The sequence below is a fragment of the Elephantulus edwardii genome, unplaced genomic scaffold (assembly GCF_000299155.1).
Source record: "Elephantulus edwardii isolate Elephantulus edwardi_28Jun2011 unplaced genomic scaffold, EleEdw1.0 scaffold00252, whole genome shotgun sequence".
NCBI classification, from domain to species: domain Eukaryota; kingdom Metazoa; phylum Chordata; class Mammalia; order Macroscelidea; family Macroscelididae; genus Elephantulus; species Elephantulus edwardii.
The window spans coordinates 2,505,927-2,521,940 of NW_006400002.1; the positions used below are offsets into that span (position 1 = coordinate 2,505,927).

At 51.1% G+C, this 16,014-nt stretch overlaps 1 protein-coding gene across 3 annotated transcripts; it reads right to left on the reverse strand.

Annotated features, from left to right (window-relative positions):
- Positions 1-204: 204 nt before the first annotated feature.
- On the reverse strand, positions 205-15,236 carry CSF1 (colony stimulating factor 1 (macrophage)). Of its 3 annotated transcripts, XM_006899312.1 has the most exons (9): positions 15,198-15,236; positions 11,805-11,927; positions 10,347-10,409; positions 8,671-8,841; positions 3,531-3,678; positions 1,755-2,300; positions 1,276-1,406; positions 591-643; positions 205-250 (listed from the first exon to the last, which is right to left on the reverse strand). In XM_006899312.1, exons 1-9 carry the CDS (start codon positions 15,234-15,236, stop codon positions 205-207), a joined length of 1,320 nt encoding a protein of 439 aa, XP_006899374.1. The 3 variants fall into 3 exon arrangements, with proteins under 3 accessions (XP_006899374.1, XP_006899375.1, XP_006899373.1); XM_006899313.1 differs by lacking the exon at positions 1,755-2,300; XM_006899311.1 differs by having other exon boundaries at positions 1,276-2,300.
- Between the last annotated feature and the right edge of the window lie 778 nt (positions 15,237-16,014).

Sequence of the window (16,014 nt, forward strand, 5' to 3'; positions counted from 1 at the left end):
AGGAAAGTGTCTGACAGGGGAGAGTGGGCCAGACCTGGTAATGGAGGGAAAGAGAGCAAGAGAGGGAGGGGCAGGGTTAGGTGAGCGGGCCTAGGGAGGGGAGAACTGACAGTGTTACCAGTGGGATTGGGCGCCTGGAAAGGGTATAGCTCATTTTAAGGGGTGGAAGGAGAACAAAACCAGACTCTTACCTTAGAATTCCCTCTACACGGGCAGTTCCATCTGTCTGTCTTCATCCTGGGTCAGGGGGCTGCAGGCAGAGCACAAGGTTGGAGTAAGAACAGGGTTCAGCAAAGGTGAGGAGAAAGGGCACCCTAACCTTAGCCTCCAAGTCTCCTGCATATGCGTTCCAGCTCCCTCAGATTGGGGGGACCCAGGATTGTCTAACCCTGGGAAGAAGCCAGGATAACAGACACCCAGGAAAGACGGGAGGCCCTCCTCTCCATTCTCTTTTGCACTTCCAGTTCCTCAGTGCAAGTGGAAGAAGGTCCTCCCTCCTCAGATCTAGGAGGGAAGCCAGTCCCTAGCCATGTCTGACCCCAAGTCAGGTTTCCAGGACCTCCCAAGACCCCACCCCAAGGTCACCTCACCTGCCCTCTGGCTGCTCCATGGGGGAATCCGTTGTCTTGGGTTCTAGATGGTTCTAGGGACAGAAAAAGAGGCTTACTGAAGAACTGGAGGTGGGGTTGGGGAAATTTTGGGGAACAGTGGTCACTTCTCAAGGTAGGAAAGCCCCAGGAGTTCAAGATTTCAAGAGTCTCCCCTATTATCCTCAGCCACTCAGAAGTGGGGATCAGGTGGGAGTCAGGAGAGAGCTGTGAGACCTCCCTGCTAACACACTCCCCTGTCCTCATGCAGGCTGTCTCCCATGGATCCTCGTGCCTTGAGATGCAGAGACCCGAGGAAACATACACCTCTCTCTCTCTCACATACACACACAAACACACACACACACACACACACACACACACACACACACACACACCCATCCACCCCCAACTAGCCCCATATCCATCACACTCCTTCTCTGTCTCCCCCTCATCTGGGTTCTCATCCTTCTGTTGTCTTATTCTCTCCCAACTTTCTTCTGCTCCAGTCTCTGCCTTTCCTGTTATAACCAGCCGAGTCCCCCCACTGCCTTCACTCTTGAAGCCTTCTTCCCAACTGGCCCGTGCTCTGTGCTCAGTTAACCATCTCTCTCCAAGTATCTGAGGAACCCAGGCTGCACCTCCACCCTGCCCTCAAGAACTGCTGTGCTGTCCACCATCTCCTTACCCGCCGCTTCCGCCTGTAGAACAGGAGGCCGCCGACGGCCAGCAAGACCAAGATGATGCTGGGCACCAGCAGGTGGAAGACAAACCCCGGGAGCTGGGGATCGGAGAGTCCCACATGTTGCCTCTCATGGCCTGTGTCAGTCAAAGGAACTGGGTTAAAATGGGCCTGGGGCTTGGCCAACCCCTCACTTGCTGGTCCTCCTTCCAGCTCTGCTGTGCTCCTTCGGTCCCTGGTGCTCCTTTTGCCCTCCAGCTCCCCAAGGGGCAGCACATTGCCCCCTGAGGGGCTTCTGGGAGGCCGTGGTTGAGCAGAGAGGGTGGAGAGGCTGCTGAGGGCTTGTGGGCGCAGTGACGGAGTCCGTGGAGAGCCTGGCTCCTGATGGTCTCGGGGCAGGGCCAATGAACTGTCCAGCTTCTCAGGTGAAGGATCTGAGGCCTGGTCCAGGGGTTCAGCAGGATCCGTAATGGGCAAGGGGGTGCTGGTTTCATCTGCTGGCTCCTGGCCCTCTGGTGATCTGGCAAATGTTGAAGATGCTGAAGGGAGGTCGCTGGGCCTGGTGGTCTCTGCCTGGATACTCCCCACTCCTGGCCTGGATGGTGAAAGCTCAGCTTCTTGAAGAATAGAACCCACACCAGCCTCTCCAGAGGCCTCTTCTAGGGTCCAGTTAGGATCCAACAGAGAGTCAAGAACATCCTCCATGCCAGCAATGGAGGCCTCCACAGAGGGATGGGGCTGAGGTGAACCGGTGGCAGGGCTGCCCTCGACGCCAGGGGTCTCCGGGGACTCAAAACTCTGGCAGGTGCTCCGGGGTGGTCGCTCCTTGGCACTGCCTGGGTCCACTGCAGGGAGGGGCTGCTCACCGGGCAAGAGGGAGCTACCTTCTGCCCCCTTAGAGTCCGCCCAGCTCAAGGCAGCCATAGGGGCCACGGAGGGGGCGGGGGGCTGGTGAGGGGAGACAGAGGCCAGTTCACTGCTAGGAGGGGCTTTGGGGTATAGGCAGTTGCAATCAGGCTTGTTCACCACATCTGAAAGAACCACAGAGAGAGGGGGAGAGAAAGACGGGGAGGAGATAGAGTCACCAGCCTCCAGCACAGCTTTCCCAGGAGGGGATAAGAAGGGGACAGGGGCCTGGGGTCCTCCACATCCCCTAACTCAGCCCTGGGGCTGAGGAGAGGACAAGATGGAGTGGATGCTCTTGACACAGGCTTCAGGAAGCAGAGGTGAAGTCTCATGGGTCAAGAGTAAAGAGGAGGATTCGAATACACAGGCTGGGGGTTGGGGTTAGGGAAGACAACAAAGAACAGCCGTATGAGAATTCCAGTCAGCCAGATGCCAAGCTGGGGCGAAAAGCAGCCGAGCCTCAAGGTGGAGATATGGACAAGGACTTACATGAGACACCCTCAAGCCCAAAGACACCAAGACTTAACACGAGACACCCTCAAACCCAAAGGCACCAAGACTTACACGAGACATCCTCAAGCCCAAAGACACCACGTTGACTGAAAAGCAGAGAGATGGTTTCATGCACAGCCAGGGACCACACAGTCACAACCACAGGCAAGAACCGACGGGAGCTGGAATCCAGCCATGGCTTGAGGCCGTGGCATGGAAGCCATGAGAGTGGACTTGGCCACGAGCAGGTGGCAGGGCCTCAGGGAGCCATGGGAGGACACATGTGGCACAGGACGCAGAGACGAGGACACGCAGGGCACACATCTATGCAGCTGGACCAGCACTAGGAGAATCTGAACGACGCTCAGACTTCAAATCCAGCCTTGTCCCTTGAGGGGACACTCAAGGCATCCTGGGACTTCCGGAGCCAGAGGATGGTGATGCTTCATAGCAGGGCTCCTGGGGTGAGGGCCCTGACTCCCAGCCTCTGCTCTTGCCACTGAACCCTCCATGCGCTCAGCCAGCCGGCAGCACCCGTGGGGAGAACCTCCATGCCTACAGGCTCTCAGACAGGGGGCCCTTTCCACTTTCTGATCTCACAGCCACCAGTGTGATCCTTCTCGATGCTCTGGCATGCAGACATATGTGGAAGTGCATGCACACACATGCCAGAAGGGACATGTGCTCAGGAACACCAAGAGGTGAAGCCACATATGTACACGAAACAAGCACATCTATACACACAGGAACACAAGTAGCAGCCTCCCCGGGGGTCCCATCAGCCCCATGTCTCACCTCCTGACCCCTCCTCTGTCCCTTATGTTCTCCTTCTACCACCCACTGGCCGACCCCTTGGGACTTACCTTGACTGGAGCATTTAGCAAAGCTTTCATTGCAATTCCTGCTGAAAACTTTCCAGTCTTTCTTAAGGAGATTCTTTGTTTCATTAAAGACATTCTTGATCTTCTCCAGCAATTGGAGAGGCGTCTCATAGAAAGTTCGGACACAGGCCTGGAAGCAGAGCAGGGGAACGGGGTGTCATTTGGTGAGCAGGACCATTGATCCTAAGAGCCTATCCCATCTGTCAAACTCTCTTACACTTTCAAACATCTGTCTTCTTTGTCCCTTTGACTCTCAAGAATCAAACTTGAGGTTGTGAGATTTGTCATTTCTCCATATAACCATTAAACACAATTTATGCACCAGGCACAGAGTGATTACCTGGGGCCCAAGCAATAAACGAGATTTGGGTGACCACCGGTGGAGCTGGAGATTGAGTCCGGCAGGGTCATGTGAATTCAACGTCTTGCTGCATGTGTGGTGAGTTCTAGGAAGAGTTCTTCATGGAGCATCTCTTAATGACCGACTCAAAGATGAGCAGGAGTTAAGGAAGGGAGTATGAGGTGGAGTCTAGGCAGAGGACAACACGTGCAAAGGATTGGGCCTGAGATATCAAGGGACTAGAAGGCTGGGCTGGCTGTAGAAGTTAGGGTTCAGGAAGAAATTAGTGGGAAAAAACTGGAGAGAAGTCAGCAGGGGCCAGGTCCCACTGTGCCCTGCTGGTGATTTCAGGAACTTCTAACCTTCTCCATAAAGGGAGCCTCCAGTATCCAAAAGGCTGCTAGGAGGGGGCAGTGGCACGATAAGACTTGAGTTTTAGAATAGTCCTTTGGAGGTGTGGGGAGTGAGATGGAGTAGGACATGGACATGTGGGCCCTTCTCTGGCTTCAGTATCAGTGTGTCTTGGAGGATGTCTGAGGTATCTGGTCCTTTGTGGTCTCTCTCACTGTCTACTGAGGATCCAGTCCGCCATATCCACTAACGTTCTGAGAAACCTCACACATGCTGGGTTTTATTCTCGTCTCTTGGGCTGCACCATCTCGTTCCCCTCATCAGACTCTCCTTTCTCAACCTGACTTCTGGAAGCTGCCATTGCTCAGGGCTCAATCCTGGGTCTGTCTCACCTATTATATTAGGCAGAGTCCGATATGCCCACTACTTCTTATGACCTCTTTTCCCAGGACTTCCAATACCAGTTTTTCTGTAAACTGAGACAGACAGGTAAGACCTATGCATTTTACTAAGCTATAAAGTGGAGACTAAGGTGCGCCTGGTACAGGCCATGGTTTTTGCAATCACTTGTTATGCATCAGAGAGTTGGACAATGACTAGGGAGGATAGAAGGAGAATTGACGCCTTTGAGCTGTGGTGCTGGAGAAGAGTATTGAATGTACCATGGACTGCCAAGAAAACAGATTCATCCTGGAGAGGGTTAAACCAGGCTGCTCCTTGGAGGCAAGGATTCTGGGGCTTCGCCTGACATACTTTGGACATGTTGTAAGGAGAGACAGGTCTTTAGAGAGGGACATCATGCTGGGCAGAGTGGAGGGACAGCACAGGAGGGGAAGACCCTCTATGAGGTGGATTGATTCAGTGACTGGGGTAATCGGGATGGGTGTGTCAGAGGCAATGAGATTGGCACAAGATAGAGCAGGGTTTAGGGCTGTTGTACATAGGGTCGCTATGAGTCACAAACGACTCGATGGCACATAACAACAACAACAACATAAAGTCTTCAAGTACATATTGTATCCTCCCTGGTCTGTATACAAAATTGGAAAAAGCCAGCACAATGATTAATTCTAACCCATGATTGCCCTAATGTGCCGGAGCAGAACTGTGCCCCAGAGGGTTTCTAATGGCGGATTCTTCAGAAGCAGATTGCCAAGTCTTTGTTCTGAGCATGGCAGACTCTTAATAAATATTTGCTTAGTTGAGCGCATGAATGAATGAATGAGAAGTCATGGACTCAGGCCCAGCCTTCACCAGATATGTGATGTGGGCCAAATGACTTATCCACTTTGGGCTCATTTCCTCCTCTGTTAAGTCAAAACTAACAGCCTCTCCCCCAGCTTTGTAAGAAAGAAGTAATTTGGCTTTTCTCTCTTTTGTTCTCTCTCTCTTTTTTTATAAACCTGTTTCCCCCACGTCTCCCTTCATACTTCATGGAGAAAGCAGGAACCACTAGACGGAAGCCCCCTTTGTTGTCTCTTGCAGTCAGGATGTGTCTTCTCTCCTCAGGAGCTCTGTTCTCAACTCCAAAGGCTCCCTCCCTCTTGGAGTGTGCACCAACCAATTCATACCCACGTAAGGCCCAAGGACCTTATCACATCCTAGGTGAGGGATACCTGCTAAAAGCATATTCCTGGGTCCCCATCTCAGACTCTTTTTGGAGAGTAGTATGGGCATCAGTATTCCAAGCTTTCTAAGTGACTCTTATGAGCCATAAATGTGGAAAACCACAAATTTAATATATTGCAATTAAAAACCTTCCTATTTCAAAGAAAGATGATGGAAAATTGTAAGAGTAGAAGCAAGAAGAGGAAGAGGGCTCTCACATTGTAGGGACTGTAATTAACGTCACAACACAGAACGTGCATGAAATGTTGAATTGAAAATCAATCACTTCTGTAAACTTTCACCCAGATCACAATAATAATAAAAAAATACAAACTATCTTTCTACAAAGATGGCACTGAAAGTGAAGAAGGCAGCCTCTGTCCCTCTAAAAACTGAAGTCAAAGCAAAGGCCTTGAAGGACAAGAAGGCAGTCTTGAACAGCATCCATGTCAAGCACCTTCCGGCGGCCTAAGATGCAGAGACTCTGAAGGCAGCCCAGATACCCCTGGAAGAGTGCCCCCAGGAGAAACAGGCTTGACCACAACGCCATCATCAGGTTTACCCTGAAAACTGAGTCAGCCATGAAGAAGATAGACGATAGCAGATAGCAACACACTTGTGTTCATTGTGGATATCAAGGCCAACAAGCATCAAATCAAACAAGCTGTAAAGATGCTCAATGACATTGATGTGGCCAACGTCTACACCTTGATTAAGACTGATGGAGACAAGAAGGCCTATGTTGAACTTGCTCCTGACTATGAAGCCTTTGATGTAGCCAACAAAACTGGGGTAATCTAAACTGAGCCAACAAAATTGGGGTAATCTAAACTGAGTTCAGCTGGCTAATTCTAAACACAAATTTCTCAATCTCTCTCTCTCTCTCTCTCTCTCTCTCACACACACACACACAAACAACCTCCTCCCCCCAAAAAACCAAAACCCAAACCAAAAACCAAACCAAAATACCAAACTAAACTAAAACAAAGAACAATAAAAATAAGCCCATTAAAGTACTAAAGCAGCCATTAAAACACACACCAACAGCAACAAAACCCAAAACTTTGCCCAGCTCTTTCCAGCTACATCTTTCTGTCTCTTCTCTCTTTAGGAACCAAGTTCTTCCACTTTAGTTTCTACTCAGTCTAGTCTGAACCCAGCCACCAACAGTCACTTCCATTGGACATGTTCCAATGGACACTTTTCAACCTTTATCTTCTGTGACTTCTCAGTACCATTTGATGATATTATCCTTAAACATTTGACAAAGTTCTTCCATCTTGAAACACTCTGGTCTAGTGATACATACTCTCTTAGTTTTCCTTCCATTTCTCAGGCTTCTTCTTCTCTCCTGACCTGTACAATACTTGAGTACCTGTGAGTTCAGCTTGGCCCTGCTCCCTTCTTCTAGTGGACAATGTTATACAGTCCCAAACCTTCAAGAAGGGGTACATTTCCTGATAAATTTTCTTTCTATCACTACAGACAGCTTAAGACACTTATATCCTGCTGCATGCTCAGAATCTGCATTTGGTCATTTCACAGATAGTAAGTTCAATGGACCCAAATGGAACTTCTCCTCTTCTTCCAAAACATGTTCCACCCCTGGCATCATCCCAACATCAGCACTACTGACACACCCAGGTGCTCAAACTCTCCCTTCCCTACCTACTCACATGTGTTTTATTTACCAAGTCATGTTGCCTCTGCCTCCAAAATCTGTTAGAACAAATCCACTTGTTTCCACCTTCACTGAACTATTTAGTCCAAGCCATTGCTGTCACTGGCCTGGACTCCCTACTCTATCTGGACTCACTACATCCATCTCCTACACGGCAACCAGAAGGTCTCACAATGTCTGAGTCAGGATAGGTCCCTTAGCTTTTCATGATGACTTACTTCACAATTGAAGAGAAAATTCTACAACTTGAAGGGCCCAAATGAGATAACTCCTGACTCCTCTGCCCTCTCCCTTTCATAAGCCAGTCTGGCCATGCTCACCACCCTGGGGGCTTCCTCCTGTGAATATTCTTGCCTCTCTGGGGGCCTTTTACCTCTGCTGAAACACTCATAATAGGCTATTGATTTCTAACTCTTACTAATCCTTAGATCTCAAATGAACATTCTCTTCCTCAGAAGTCTGTCTCTTCTTCCCCCTTCCAATCTCCATTCAAAACAGAGACCATTCAAATTTCTCTCTCTCAGGACGCTGGGTAACTTTAGTTCATGGTTCATTATCTCACCTACGTCAGGTCTTCCCTTCACTGGCTTTCTCTTTTCCAGATGCAATTATCAGTATCCTGCTTGCCACTTATTTTACTCACATATTTTGGTAACTATCTCACCACCATCTCTGCTACTATCAAATGTAAGTTTCATGAATGTGAAGGTTTTGGGTTTTGTTTTTTTTTTTACCATATCTGTTTCCCATTGCCTACATCAGTGTCTGGTACATCGTAGGCACTCTGCAGCTGTTTGTTACATACATAGTCCTTTTGCTTGTAATGATATCTATTCGTATAATCATTTAATGGCTGCTAACTTCACTGGACTATAAGCCGCATAAGGGCGAGAACCATGTATTTCTTAATCATGACGACATTATCAACAGATTCCTGAATAGTAAGTTCTTAGCGGAAGTTTATAGAATTAAACAAATGAATGATAAAGTGAGTGATGAATGACATGAAGTAAGTGAAGTCATTCAGTGCTTGTGGGCATGCTACCGAAGGTCATGACTAAGCATCCTTGGCAGTGGATATTCCCATCACTAATTGCACTTCCTATAGCCACCCTCTACAGCTCTTTCAGAGACCCTCCTACCTTGTCGTGTTCTTCATGGTCCATGGTGAAGCAGTCCTTTAGCCTCAGAGAAAGTTCCTGCAGCTGCACAGTGGCATTGGCATTTGTGGTGTTGTCTTTGAAACGCAAAGTGTCTTCCATGATGTCTTGCACCAGGAAAAATGCCTTCTTAAGGTAGCATACAGGGTCCTTCTGAAAACGAGAGTCTAGAGCTTAAGGCCTGATTGGTGCAGCCCATGAGGCTCTGTGCTTGTTCTCCTAGGCAGGTGGAGAGCTGCAAGCCGCCCTATCCCATCTCTGCAAGGAGTGGAACACCATGCTGCAATAAGATTCTTCTAGAATCTGGTCTTTCTGAGGATTGCAGTAGTGGAAAGGAAATGTGGATTCTGACCAGAGACCTTCGGATTTTTGAAATGGGAGCTTCAATAGAAAGGGAGCACATAGGAAGGGTGGGCTCTGGTGTGTGCCCTTCTTTTTGGCTCTGCTCTTTCTCCAACCCCTTTTCCCCCTTTCCTCTTGGCTTAGCTCCACAAAAGTCTATCACCCAATTCCTTTTAATTCTCCAGCGTATAGGGTTTTCAGAGAGGATCTCATGGTCCAAAGAACAGCCTCGATAGTCATCCATTCATTGACTCACTCACTCTTTCAACAGCATTTACTAGAAATGAGTGCCAGGGGTAGAGCTGAAGCAGAGACAGTCTCCTGGTAAAGGGGCTATAGGCTATCTTCAGATCATTAATAATGGAGAGTCAAAGAGCTCAGCTCTAGTGGAGGCATGTATGGGTGTACGGGCAGGTGTATGGAAGCTCTGAGGTGAGCATGATCCCTTGGGATCATGACAAAATATCTGTAATAGACATAAAGATGAATAGATACGGAGTAAGGGCTGGAGCAGGGGCAAATGCCAAAGCCTTAAGGGCATTAAGATGAGTTTGAAGTATGAATTGTAGGCAGGAAGGGACTGGGAATGAGCGGCCATAGGCAGTGATGGAGCTCAGAGTTGCCAGGCCGAGCAGCCTGAACTTTCTCCTGGAGTGAAGGGGGCTGTCTACGAATTTTGGGGAGGGATGTAAAAGCAACAAGCTGGGGTTTCAGAAAGCTCCCCCTAGTGGTGCTATTGAGGGGTGCACTGGTACTGGGGAGACCAGTTAGGAGGCGCCTGTGTTTGTCCAAGCAACTGATTAGCAGGGGCAGAACCTTGATCTGCAGGAGAGGCAGGGCTTGCTGCTCTGGGGCTGGTTGGGTGTGCAGCAGGAGGAAGAGGAAAAGGTTGGGCTGAATCTCTGGCTACTGGCCTGTCTGGCAGATGCAGGCGACATCTTTAAGCCAAGCACGTGACCCAGAAGTTTTAATTTGCTTGATGTCCTGGAGCCAGTGTCCCAGTGTTTAAATTACACCTCCAGCACCTAAAAGCACCATTCCCTTAACCTCTCTGAGACTAAGAAACCATATCAGAGTGCCATGGAATGTTCTTGGCAGAGGTAAACTAGACAGTGCCTGTCATAAAGTAATCATTTGATAGGTGAGAAGAAGAAAAAACAAAACACTTGGGCCCTGGGCCCTGCCCAGCCCCAGAGCCTGTCTTATGCCCACCTTGCCCAGCTCTAGGATTTCTGTCACTTTTGTACATCCACATACAATCATCCAAGAAGATCTGTATAAGCTGCCATGTGGAACACGTAAATGGCATCACTCACCAACTGGTCCTTGTCTACGAACTCAAAGGCAATTTGGCACGAGGTCTGCATTTGACTGTCGATCTGTAAGAGAGAAGCCAGTGGTCTCAGGGTGGCTGAGGCATAATCAAGCCTGCTTCCTAGCAGGGAATGGAATTTTGGGTGGATCAGGGTTTGGAACACCTCCTCCCTTTTCCTAATCACACCTAGAAAGACAAAGTTAGGACGAGCGGAGGGCTGCAGAAGAATAAGAAGCCTCTTTCTTCTACCTTCCATCTCATGAAATCTGACAGAAGCCAGTTTGTCATAGGGAAGAGCTATCTAACACAGTGGAAGCTCTGGTGGCGTAGACCATAGGGAGGTGCGCTGCTTATCTAAAGCTAGGATCTACCTGCCAGTTTGGATACACTAATAGCTCTGAGAGAGAAAAATGGACAATCTCTTCCCATGTAATTTACAGCTTCCTGAAAACCTGACTGGAGGGCCAGATATGAGCCAGTTCTGACTTAACAATAATAGTAAATGATGACCTAACACAGTGTATAAAACAAAATCTTCCCCACGAGGTATTGGGCTCCCTGTCCTGGCAGGAATTCATGAGGATAGATGAGTCCTAAGAATTTGGAACTACAGGTCTCAGGGCTAGATGCCCTCAAAGCCCCCACTGGACCCCAGAGCAATGGCTCTGTGATTCTGAGCCCTAGAGGATGCTGTGGCTCTTAGGCTTAGCTTCAATGATGGTGGCAGCTGCATGCAAGGGAGTAGCATAAGGGCCACAGGGCCAGGAGGCTGAGTCTGTAGGCCCAAGCTCTGGGCCCTGGAGCTGGCCTTAGCCAACAGTGCTCCACCCTGTCCGACTAGTCAGAGGGATGGTGAAATCCTCTCTGAGCAGGACAGCAGTCATGACAGTAAGCTGGTTCCGCCTGTCTGGACTATGCCTGGAATGGCTCTGTGGGTCAAAGTAGAATGGGGTCCCAACTTCTCCATGGCCTAGTTGAGCAAGCCATCCTAGCCCTGGGGTACAGGCAAAAGTCAAGAAGTACTGGTGGAGAACTGGACTTAGACAGGAGCCTCCCCTCCCAATCTGTCAGGGGACCTGGTTCACGACTGACAGTGCATCTTAGAGTCTAGGAGCTAGAGGCAATATCTGCACATGTCAGGCATTGTATTGTCTTCCTGGAAGAGGCATCTCACTAAGTGAGAGGAGGCCATGGCTGAGATGCCTGAGTAATCATTAACTTAGGCAACCAGCAGGAAGCACCCCCCTGTCTGGCCCCCACCTGCAGGGAAGTTAGAGAAGGGTTTCAGGGTTGATGGCCAGAAGCCCTTATATGAGGAGGTGAGTGAGGGGAGCAATAGCAGAGCTGGGTGGAAGGCATGGCCACATTTGCAAAGCCCTATTTCTCTCTCTGCAACCTGTCTTGGGTAAGCCTGTTTTCCTGGGGTGGGAAAGTGAGGTAGGCATGGTAGAGCACTCACCAGGTCCTGCAGGATCTTCAGGTGGCCGGTCCCAATGATATGGCTACAGTGTTTCGGCACCTCCTCGGTAACATTCCTGCTCACCAGGAGACAGGCCAACAGCAGCCGAGGGCCCAGCCATGTCTGTGACAGAGAAAGAACTGTTTCATTTCCATTCCCACTTTCTCCAGTGGCTCCCAGACCCTACTGAGGGCAGAAAAAGAAAGACCTCACATCTACAATTTCTAGAATCAGGATGTTGTTGTGTGCTATCTAGTTGGAAGTGACTCATTGTTGACCCTCCAGCAGGTTTTCAGAGGCAGTAACTATACAAAAGGAGATTGTCCATCCCTCTCCCATGGAACAACAACAGTTGGTGAATTCAAAGAGAGTGCCTTTGGGATTGGAGTACAGATTGTTACCACCAGGCCATCAGAGCTCCCTATTGTACTGGTCTCCAGTTCCAGTTTCTCCAGGATTTCCTAATAATCATCACATAACCTTGCTTTTCCTTGATAACAATCCACATACCACCTCCTCTAAGAAGCCTTCCTAGATTCACCCAGGCCAAGTATGACCAACATACTGAGATCCTAATGAGTCCATGGGCAGGATGTTCATGAGTCTCAATTGGTAATTCCTCAGGAAAACTGTTGGAGGCAGCATTTGCATCTGCCCATTTTTTTTTTCTGCCCTTGCAACATCAAACATTGAGGCTGGCACCTTCTTAACAACCCAGTCCTTTCAAGTTCATAGTCATTCACAACTTTCAGAAAACAAGCCAGAGAGATTTCTTCCCTGGGCCCAGACCTTCTTCCCTGATTCCATACAGGCCTGGCTCTGCCACTGGAAAAATCGGAGGCTCCAAATCACTTTCACTGGGAACCCTTCCATGCTAAAAACCTCTCTGAGCCCTAGGTGTGTGTTTTGAGGAGTCTAAACAATTGATCATGGGTACCAATGCCAGCTCTGAGCCAGTCCTGGCTGCCACATGTCGATCAGAGCCACATCAGGGTCTGCGTGCAGCCAGCCCAGCTCTTATCCTTCCTCATAGGGACATTTTCCTCAGAGCTCCCCCTCTTTCAGCACCTACCTGACCCTTCACCGCTCACCTTCACCTCCAGAATGATGGAACTAGCTCCTGACACCCTGTCATCCCTCCTTCCTTTTTCCTTCCCTCTTCTTCCTGGGGCCCCCTCTGCCCTCTCCTGATCTTCATTCCCTCGTTCTCCAGCCAGGGGCAGAGGGACCCTTGAGCTTCCTTTTTCAGGTCCTGGCAGCTGATGCCCCCAGATTCAGGGGAATGCTGGGACATGGTAAGGGTTGGCATCTTCCCGGCCTCTGGAATCTGGGCTTACCCTCAATCATCCAGTTGATGAGACAAATACGGCAAATAAATAGCACACTGGAAAAACACAAGAAGGCTATGAAACAGCCTACGATGCCATGCTGACATACATGAAACTAAGAGCCCAAGTGTGTGCCAGCTCTCACCAGTGAAGGGATGCAGCTCTGGCAAGGCTATCAAGAAGGCTGCAGGGAAAAGGGGTCTCAGTGAGAAGACGAAAAGTGGGAGACCTCTGAGGAGAAGAGGCACAAGGTGACTAATGTCACTTAGCATATAGACCAAGCAGGTCCTAGTCTGGTCTGAACATGGAGATATGGGAGAAGTGGAGGATAGTCATGAGGTTCTTGGGTTCTTCTAGGCAGTTGGGGAGGTGGTGGTGGATGTGACCAGCTCCTCAGGAACCTCAGGTTCAGGATCTATTGGAGGAACCTAGGCCATGCAGGTGTGCCTCTGCCCCAGACTGGCTGTCACTGGTGGAGAGGGACAGAGGTCCCTAGGGGAGGGGTTGTTTAGGAAGGCAGCCCTGCTACAGACACTTCAAGATGAAGTGCTTGAGGACAGCAAGGTGAGGGCAATGCTCACCCTCAGGGGCTGCCTGATGTGGGGAGATATTTTAGACATCAGTTTTGAGGCACATCAGCTGCTACGTAGTAGGCTGGGTGCAGGTGGCTGGGGTGGGGGGTACCCCTGGACTTGGGACCCCATTTCTGCCTCAGTGGAGGATCTGAACAGACACTCAAGGATGAACTCTTTTATCTTGCATCTTGCACCTCTGCTTTTGTGAGAAAGCCTCAGGAAAGTATCCTGGGCAGGCTCAGAGAGATACTGGGACCTCTCAGACCAACCCTCCCGCCACACCCGCTTTGGTCCTACTCCATCATTTGCATCCACAGGTCTTTGGAGGGACTCTGGTGGGACAGAGCCCTGTGACACTCCCTGCCTGTAATCAGCCCCCTTTCCTTTCTGCCCTTGGCTTCAGCTCCGCTTTCCTTGGAGGTCTCACCCCTTTCCGGGTCTGCCATCACCTCAGCCGGCCCCCTTTCCTCAGCCTCATCTCTTGTCTTTCATTGGGCTCTTCCTCCCTGAGGGTCTCTTCTCTCTCCCACTCCTTCCATCCGCAAACCCTTCCCCCAGCCCCAAACATTTTTCTGCTCCTCTTCCGGCCAGGTTCCTCCTCCCATTTTCCCGCTGGCTCCTAAGAAGCAAACCCACTGAAAGACCATTTACTGTGCAACAATGTCACACATACCTAGGAGCTGCAGCAGCTCATACCTATGGTTGGGATCCAGCATCCCCATGCAATCTTAAATTCTCTCTCTACTTCAGCCCCAAACTCTGCAGCTGGGGTTTCCACCTTCCTCAACCATTAGCAAGCCCAGGAGCTCCTCAACTAACCAAGACTAGATTTTTTGGAAGAAAAATTTGCAAGCCAGTGCCTCCGAACCTAGGGTTTAGGCCAAGCCTGAGGCTTGGTCCCCCAAGACCCCGCCCCCGCCCCCATATCCTCATCAGCTGCCTGTGAGCTGGGGCAAGCAGTGGCTTGCCTATTTTGTTCCCTGGACCAGCAGGTTGCTTGACCCTAGCAGTGTAATAAGCTTGACCCGAACTTCCCGCACCCAGAAGTGCCCACTCCCCTGCCGGGTGTGGAAGCATGCGTTTGACCAATGAAGATGTTCAATGCAGAAGGCACCAGATCCATACCAGGAGCATAGTCACTCCTCTTGTCCCTTAGCGGTAGCCACTGAAAAGATCGATAGGCTGGTAGAGGCAGGGACACCCCTATGCTGCTGGTGGGTGGCTCGGCATTACTCTCCCTGCAATGGGGAGAGAAGCCGGGCCCCCGGCATGGGATCTGCCACAGCCCCAGGAGCAGCTGCTGGGCCGACCACCAGCTGCAGAGCGCCCGAGGCCTTAGGGGCAGCTCCGCGTGCAAAGGCGGGAAGGAAATCACAGCTCTGCACCGCGGGGGGCAAAGCCTCGCCAGCCAGGGCGCCCTGGAGGTCCAACCGAGCGGCCGCGCCGCCCTCCCGCCCGGGGCCCGCGCCCGCGCCTCGGCCGTGGCTTACCGTGAGAGGGCAGCGCCCGGCAGCGCCTCGCGCGGTCATACGGGCAGCTGGGTCCCGGCCGGGCGCGTCGGCCGCCCTTGCTCGCTCGCTCGCCGCTGCTGGAGTCCGCGCCCGGGCCGAGGGGCCGCGCCGCTGGGCCGGGTGCGGAGAGATCGGCGGCGGCGCCCAGAGAACCGAGGCAAACTTTCACTTTCCCCAGCCGAGCTTCACTGGCCAGCTCCTCGGCACAGCCTTTTAAGCGGGCTGGGCATGTGGTTTATGGGAAATCACCCTGGACATGCGCCAGACACACACACACACAGACACACACATACACACACGCACACTGACACAGACACAGACACACACACTCCCGAGGCCCACTAAACCGCCTCCCCACCGCCTCCCCTCCCCCAGCCCGGCGTCTGGTCTTCCCCGCTCGTCTATCCAGTCGCCCTCTATTTTCTTCACCAAAAGAATGCGGGCGCCACCGCCTCCCTTCTGCCGCGCGCGGAACCTCGGATAGAGGCTTTCATTCCACGCTCTCCGAGCAGATCCACTGCTGTCACTCTCTTTCTAATATTTATCCCAAGGGACTTTCCCTCTAGGCCTGAAAATTCCCAGATCTGAGCAGGAAACAAGCAGAGAGCAGGGACAGGCAGTGGGGCCTTTCCCGAGAGCACGCTGCAGCAGGAGCCTGAGTCAGCAGGTTTGTAAGCAGCCCCTTCCCTCTAAGGCAGCCCCCAATAGCCCGCCCAGTCTCTTGTCTCGCGTCCTGGCGGAAGGGGACAGACAGGGAAGCCCGCCACCTGGCCAGGAGGAGAGGGAGTGTGCTCTA